General features: G+C 36.4%; 1 protein-coding gene across 1 annotated transcript; it reads left to right on the top strand.

The window, feature by feature from the left end:
* Nucleotides 1-69: 69 nt before the first annotated feature.
* On the top strand, nucleotides 70-6,469 carry nob1 (NIN1 (RPN12) binding protein 1 homolog). The gene is made up of 9 exons (XM_052097750.1): nucleotides 70-142; nucleotides 744-876; nucleotides 988-1,121; nucleotides 1,212-1,283; nucleotides 3,052-3,192; nucleotides 3,278-3,535; nucleotides 3,656-3,753; nucleotides 5,541-5,685; nucleotides 5,848-6,469. Exons 1-9 carry the CDS (start codon nucleotides 74-76, stop codon nucleotides 6,103-6,105), a joined length of 1,308 nt encoding a protein of 435 aa, XP_051953710.1. The 5' UTR covers nucleotides 70-73; the 3' UTR covers nucleotides 6,106-6,469.
* The last annotated feature ends 1,956 nt before the right edge of the window (nucleotides 6,470-8,425 follow it).

The following is an 8,425-nucleotide window of genomic DNA, read 5'->3' as shown; positions in this document are numbered from 1 at the left end:
CAAATGACGTCATGCATACGGCACGACGCATCTTCGAAGCTGATTGGCTGCTTCCTTCCACCACAAGAAAAAGATGGTGTCTACCATGGTGGAGCATGTTGTGGCAGACGCTGGCGCATTTCTTAAAAAGGCTCCGTTACATGTGAGTTATTATGGATGAAATTAATGGCACATGGGTTTAAATTAAAAGTCATGTCAACTATTGTGATTATGAACTGATCAATGACTAAACTGGCACATTCGCTATAAATGCGTGGAGTAGTAATAGAATTTCTACTGAATGTTTGCAGTGTTCATGATCAATTTAGTCACTGTATTTATTTGACTTGTAACTCGGGCTAGAATATAATCACCCAGAAACACGAATATTGCACTCTATCAGTGTACAATATATCTACAAATACGATGGTATTGCCATCTAATACATCACTGCATTTTATTTAATTTTATTTATTTGTTTTTTTTTTTAAACAAACTACAATTATATTATTTATTGCTGTTCTTCGTACTTATAAATATAATTACATTCCAATGCCCATGTCATTATATAACTTTTATTAAAAAAAAATCACTTAAATGTTCCTGCAGTGTGACAAATTGCATTTTAAAAGTATAAAAATATTCTATGTACTCCCTTAATTATACTACTCTACAGTATAATTACACACACACACACACACACACAAACATGCACCTTTTTGCTTATTACATGTGTATATTTTGATTTTGATTTTTTTTTTTAGGAAATCGGAAAGAACATCTACACCTTGAAAGATGTTGTTGATGAAATTCGGGATAAACAAACTAAAAAAAGCTTGGCCTTCCTCCCATACACACTCAATTTCAAAGAACCTTTCCCAGAGTATATACGACTTGGTAATAGCAACTGCAAATACTGCTCACAAATCTTACATGTCTGGGTTGAATCCTGGTAAGAAGTTATTGGTGCTTCTTCGTATCTTAATACTGTGCTACTTCAACTTACAGTTACAGAATTCTCTAAAAAGACGGGAGACTACCCCAGTCTATCAGCAACGGACATCAAGGTGCTGGCTCTGACATATCAACTGGAAATCGAGAATGTGGGAACTGAGCATTTGAAGAAAGAACCAGAGATAAAGGTATTTATGTTTCGAGTAATTCAGATGGAATTTGATTGAAACAAGCATTTGTTCTTTGGATTCAGAGACTGCTTTCTGCTTGAATTCCAGGTCCAGATATGCAGCACACAAAGACACCCAGAGACCCCTGTTGGAATTGCTGGTTTCCATTTTCCATCAAAAGTAAGACCTCAGTTTCCAAATTATATTTGAATTATTTTAGTTAGTTATAAAAAGACCATACATTCATCCCATTCAGAAACCTCTCCATATATATATATATATATATTAGGGCTGTCAATCAATAAAAATCTTTAATCAAATTAATTACATGGTGTCCCGATTAATTAATCGCATATACAGATATTTGATGAGAACGCCCCTCATATAACAATAATTCAATATATAACAATGAAATAATTATATAGTTATCTTTTGAAATGTTTACAAATTTATATATGTGTGTATATATATATATATATATATTTATATATATATAAAATATTCAGATAATTAAAATGCATTACATTATTGTGGCAGAAGAGTTCATCGTTAATACGACAATACAAAAAGCTGCTTTATAATACAATGTATTGTTTACTACCATATTATTGATCATAAGTCAATCATTGACACACAGTTCACAGCAATCCATTACACAAGTGAATTTGTCCATCAGTTGGAGATTTATTATGAGGGCTTGTTTAAGGACCCGTCAATGTACACCTGCATCAGACATGCTTGTGTAGCATCTCGGGTGCGTTGCGTCATAAACATAAAATGTTTAGGTCACTGTGTCAAGTTAAATATAGTTTAATGCTCAATCTTTAAACACATCTTGAGATCTCTTAGTTCGAATTTGCGCTCCATCAAGTGTTTTGAACGCAAGAATGTAACGCATGTTTGTGTTGCTGCTGCTCTTCACTGTATAAACTGTGCGTTGCTCATACAGCTGAAGTTTCACTTACTGCCCTCTGGGGTAAACAGGTGGTTCTACAAGCTTGCATTTCTCAGGAATCTTCCTGATTACGGTCCGCGGTCATTGCGATTAATTGCATAAATTTTAATGCGTTGTTTTTAATAAAATTAATTGCACTGAATTAACACGTTAAATCGACAGCCCTAATATATATATATACTGTTGTGTGTGAAAAGGAGGTCAGCAGTTACAGAAATACTCAAACCAGCCCATCTGGCACCAACAATCATGCCACGGTCTGAATCACTGAGATCAAATTTTTTTCCCCATTCTGATGGCTGATGTGAACATTAACTGAAGCACCTGACCCGTATATGCATGATTTTATGCATTGCATGATTTTATGCATTGCATGGCTGCCACACGATTGGCTGATTAGATAATTGCATGGATGATTGTTGGTGCCAGATGGGCTGGTTTTGAGTATTTCTGGGATTTTCACACACAACAGTCTCTAGAATTTACTCAGAATGGTGCCAAAAACAAAAAACATCCCATGAGTGGCAGTTCTGTGGACAGAAATGTCTTGTTGATGAGAGAGGTCAACAGAGAATGGCCAGATTGGTTCAAGCTGACAGAAAGTCTACAGTAACTCAGATAAACACTCTGTACAATTGTGATGAGAAAAATATCATCTCTGAATGCTGTTCTGAGATTCAGGCTGGTGCTGTTTTGGCGGCACGAGGGTGACCTACACAATATTTGGCAGGTGGTTTTAATGTTGTGGCTGATCTGTGTGTGTGTGTGTATATATATATATATATATATATATATATATATATATATATATATATATATATATATATATATACTGTAGATCCCCTTTATATTGGCCAACTGCCACCTTATCTCTAAACATTTGCATCTGGATTGGCTGTTGAAATCTTATATTGTACGAGCGCTAATACTTTGTAATGAATATGCAGATATACTTTATTCATTTCAGCTTTTCTCCTCTTGATTTCAATTAAGTCTTCAGGTAAATTGGGCACTGTTCACCAAAGTCCACCTACAACAAATGAGCCACGAGAACCAGAAGGTTCAGAATTCAACAGCTTTCAGTTCTGGAGGAATCCTCTGCCCAGCATTGAGATGGACCTTCTTGAAGTGCTGGTGAGGAAACGACCTAAAACAGCTCTCAAAATCACCTGAGGCAAAAGTAAAAACCATCTTGCTAACTTTCATTCTTTCTCTGTAGGCAGCAGATACAGTGAACGATAGGTGTGGAGACATCACTGAGAAACTGCAGTCTGTTGATCTGTCAGGTGACAGTCATGTGACTTACTCTCAACATCATGATGACACTAATAGAGAAGATGAGGAAGAGGATGATGATGATGATGGTGGGGGTTGGATTACTCCCAGCAACATCAAGCGAGTTCAGATGGATGCTGGTATCCACGGGCCGTCAGCAGATGTTAAAGTGGGCTGTGTGACCACAGATTTTGCTATGCAGGTACTTTTGGTCTTTGATTACGAGAAGCATTGGAAATAAAGTTGAAATTATACATTATAATGCTCGATGCCACAAGGTTGAACAAGTCAATTATTTTGTGTATAACCGTTTTCCTGGCAGAATGTTCTGATTCAGATTGGACTGCACGTGCTTTCTGTGAATGGGATGCTCATTAAAAACACCAGGAGTTACATTCTGCGCTGTCACGCCTGCTTCAAGTGAGTAATGAGATAACATAGGAAAATATATGACCATTAGGCATGAAATCAAAATGGACCTTATGTACTCTCTTAAAAGTGATGTGAAATTAATTATACTATCCCAGTTTAGTATAAGACAACTATAAGGCATTCCCAAGTTAATTTGCAAGTGTAAGTTCAAACAAAGTTACAAAGAGAAACTAAGAAATTAGGGCTGTCAAACAATTCATATATTTAATTTAATAAATTAAGTTTATTATTATTATTTTGTTTTCCCAGAATCACTAAACTGAGACCAAAATTTCGCAAACTTAACTCCTCCAAACGCTTTCAAGCTACATCCACCAAATTTGGCACAGACCCTCAGACTGTTCTAGAATTGGTGTGCTATGTTTTTATAACTGATCTGACTTCCATTTACAACTGATCCGTTTTCACACAGCAGACGATGAAATGTCCCATAGACTTATCTTGAGGGAATGTTCAAAAGGGCCATATATTCCAGGTTCATTAAAGGAATGTTCCGGGTTCAATACAAGTTAAGCTCAATCGACAGCATTTGTGGCATAATATTGAATGATTAATTTTGACTCATCCCTCCTTTTCATAAAAAAAGCAAAAATCTGTGTTACAGTGAGGCACTTGCAATGGAAGTGAATGGGGGCCAATTTTTTTATGTTAAAATACTCACCGTTTCAAAAGTATAGTCACAAGACATAAACAATGCGTGTTAACGTGATTTCAGTGTGATAAAATAACTTGCCTTTTCTGTTTAAAGTTATAGACAATTTTACAACGTTATTGCCATGACGACATAATGCCTAAAACCCTGAAACCACTGAAAAACTATTTACAGGTCAATTAATACACCAGTTTTAACAGAACAATATATGTGTGCTTATATAAAATGATTAGCTTCACATTTCATCTAGTTTTTGAAATATTTGCTTACGTATAAAAAACTAAATCAGCACTGTACAGCAATGTGTACAAATATGCTTTATAAATAAATGACTATTTTATTAAAATCAGGCTCAGATGGAATCTGCGTGCACAGCGGCGCATATATCTGCAGAAAATGTCTAAAAATTGCAGCAGGTGTCATTCATAAAAATTCAGCATATTCCCGTCACTTGTGTATTATATTTCAGCTAATTTCATGAGATGTTTAGCTACTTACAATAGTGTAGGACTCTCTAGGTCTATTTTACCATGCCCATTTACCTCGGAAGTCAGATGTCGGAGCTGAGAATGACGTCACACCCTAGTTGACAGCGTTCCACTACACAAGTTGGAAAACCAAGATGGACGGGGTGGGGGAAGTAGCCATTGTTCGCAATACCAGTCGATAAAAACACAGATTTTGCACAGATAATGCCGAAGTATCTTGTCCACAGATAGAGGTTAGATAGTACTGTGTGAACCACTGAGTTTATTGAGATGCATACCAACAGAAGTGCTAATAAACAATATACTACTACTGTTGATGCGCTGAGCAGCCATTTTGGATTCTGAAGTCGGGGTTGTTGCGGATCCTTCCGAGTTTCCGAGTCGGAACTCCGACTTGAGGGGGCGTTCCAGTTACAAGATCCTACTGGAAACTTGAATTTTGGACTTACGAGTACAAATGGATCACCATAAATCCCTTCCGCATAATTCTGCAGATTTTCCCTGAAAATATAAAAAAGTCAAATAAATAAATACATCTACAGATTCCATCTAGGTCTTAATAACTTGCTCCACATCTGAAACCACTTCACATTTCCAAGTCAAAATGTTAATAATTGCTCTCCCTGTTATTTAAGGACAACAACAAACATGAACAAATCATTCTGTCCACATTGTGGCAATGACACCTTGAAGAAGGTTGCCGTCACCATTAATGATGACAGTTCCATGAAGATGCATTTTTCCAAAAACCCGAAAGTGCTGAATCCAAAAGGGAAGAGGGTGAGTAATGCACTGATACAAGAGTTGACCCGAACGTTCGGCAATGTGTGATCTGCAACTTCTGCAAGATATCACATTGGTAATTTAATGTAAATGAGCTTGCATGATCATGTACCTATTATTTGCTGCATCCTCGTGTTTCTCTCCTGTCTCCTCCTGCAGTACTCTTTACCTTTACCACAAGGAGGAAAACACGCCAGTAACCCCCACCTGGTGGAAGACCAGCGTTTTCCCCAGCAGAGAGTGTCTAAAAAAGCCCGTCAGAAGACAGACGTGTTTGATCCAGATTACCTGGCCGGCAGCTCTCCGTTCTCCGAGCATGATATCTACAGCAGGTCAGCCAGCTTACACCTGCGGGACACCCAGACCGGAGGAGGGAAACGACGGACAAATCCGAACGCAGCACGCAAAAAATGTTGATGTCCCCAAACTACATGCAGAATCATTGTGGAGGAAAACTATCTGGACTAGGAGCTTCAAAGATCATTTGCAATTTTATTCAAATTATTTGCAGTAAATTAGGCATCTGTTAAACTCGATGCATCACCCACCTTTAACAAAGTGCTTAAATCTGACCGTGATTATTGATTGCACTTATTCCATGTTTTAAATGCATACCAGATGAATGTGTGATTATGGAAAGTTAAAAATATTTTTTTGTGGTAATAAATAATACCTCTGACATGCTACTTGACTTCAGAAATTATTTTCAAATAGAAATTGCCATTTGCAAAACTTTTGCTCCATGCTAATATTGGGGAGAAAAAGGGGCAGGACCTAAATTTGACCAGTTTTAATGAACCTGTGTTTTTTAATCCAGGATATTTAATGCGCCACAGTGTAAAAACATGAATTTAATTTAAATAAATTCCGTCATTAAAATGGTGTCTAATCAAACAAATTTGTTAAAATGAAAATATAATTATTTGTATTATATTTGTCAGCATACCATTGCAATATTTATCAAATTAAGTGCTTTGTGCAAAATCCACACAGCACAATCCGAAACAACACTGAAGATATTTTTGTCAAATGAAGTGCAGCACAACAGAACATCACAGGTGTGAGATATTGCTTTAATACATTATTATTATTACTATTATTATTATTTAATTACATTAAACATGAACTTTTCCCATTTCACACTTCATTTAAATCAAGCTTTTCTATTTGTTTTGGCAGTAGTTTCAAACCTCCAGATAAGCAGTTTAATACATGACCAAGTGCGATTATTAAACCCTAAATCTACTACATTATTAGTGATTCCATGTGTGTTCTCCGCTTTGCGGCTAGCATAGGGCCCTACATGTGGCAACAACAGTATGAGCAGACTCTGACAATTGCATTAATAAAAATAAATATACATACCAAGGCCACATCACCACACTACCACCTAAGGGTTGAATGAATTACAAATAAATAAATCTTTAAAACTCAAATGGTTTTGTAGTTAACACAACAGCAGTGTTGGATTCAATGTCATTATCACTGCTTGTACATGTAACAGAAACATTGTCAGCGGCAACAATCAAACAGTTTCATCATACTAAAATATTTTTCAAGACAAATAATTACTTTTCAGGACATTTAGGTATTTTTCTAATTTTCCATGACTGAAAAACTGCATTGCAAAATTCCAAGATTTTCCAGGACACGTCGGAACTCTGCAAGAGTGAATTTTGCCAATATGATAACTAATAACCTGTCTACACCGGATGCGAGTGGTGCGTCGCGTCAAAAGCAATAGAACCCCATTATAATCAATGATGCCATCTACACTGGAAGCGTCCGACGCACCAACAATAAACGGGGGGTTGCCTTCCATTTTGCGCTGCATGTGCTGGCGCTTCTTCACAAATTAAAAGGTTCAGAATGTTCCTGTCCACGTGTTCAGTGTATTTCGGAGGGTCAACGGACATGCCCTGAGTTGACAGGGTGTTCGGTGGTAGAAAAGGCTGATAACAGATTAATCGGTTTATAGTTTTTAAAATTAATTTATAGAATGTTAAAAAACAACAACAGCTTTTAACTATAAACAAGCCCGAAAAACACAGAAAGATGGGAAAATAGCAGCTCAGGGAGATGGTATTATAATATGGCAAAATTAGTAAGAAAATAACAATTTTATGGAAGGTATAGAAAGGAATGATTTCTAGATTAAGACTGGGACACACAGGATTAAATTCAACACTTGTAATAATGGGGAAGCATGAAAATGTTATGAGTGATGAATTTGATGTTTTAGAAACTGTAGAGCATGTATTTTTTAAATGTAATAAATATGATGTTCAACGCAGTAGTCTTTTTAATAACATAAAGGATAAACCAGTAAATGTCACAGACCTCTTGAGAAAGGGTTTGAGAGATTCTCAGACATATAGGGCTGTTTTAACCTTTTTAAAGAATACAGGACAAAGAATAAACTCAGTGGTTCACACAGGATATAATGTGTGGGGATTGTGGTGCTTCTGCCCATCCTGGTGGTTGCAGGATGAAGCCCTGATCCTCTGGGGTGGGGTATTACATCCTCATGTATGTATATGTGCATATATGTATATAGGGTAGTATATATGTGTGTGTGAATAATAATAAATTATAAATAATTAAAAAAATAATAATACAGATGTATCACCCATGTAAGCTATACAGTAGGTGGCGGTAATACTCCTAAAGAGTGAACGGCCATTAACAAGAAGAAGAAAAAGAACTTTATTTAAAATCATGACGTCATAGACGTGCG

This window comes from Xyrauchen texanus, chromosome 29 (assembly GCF_025860055.1).
Source record: "Xyrauchen texanus isolate HMW12.3.18 chromosome 29, RBS_HiC_50CHRs, whole genome shotgun sequence".
NCBI classification, from domain to species: domain Eukaryota; kingdom Metazoa; phylum Chordata; class Actinopteri; order Cypriniformes; family Catostomidae; genus Xyrauchen; species Xyrauchen texanus.
Note: the sequence above shows the minus strand (reverse complement) of the source record. Positions and strands in the feature narration are given on the sequence as shown.

Bases quoted from the DNA above. Each gene is read 5' to 3' on its own strand.
- nob1 (XM_052097750.1), top strand. From the start codon at position 74: ATGGTGTCTACCATGGTGGAGCATGTTGTGGCAGACGCTGGCGCATTT. The intron at 3,536-3,655 runs GTACTTTTGGTC...TTTTCCTGGCAG, and splicing joins CCACAGATTTTGCTATGCAG to AATGTTCTGATTCAGATTGG. The intron at 3,754-5,540 runs GTGAGTAATGAG...CTGTTATTTAAG, and splicing joins CGCTGTCACGCCTGCTTCAA to GACAACAACAAACATGAACA.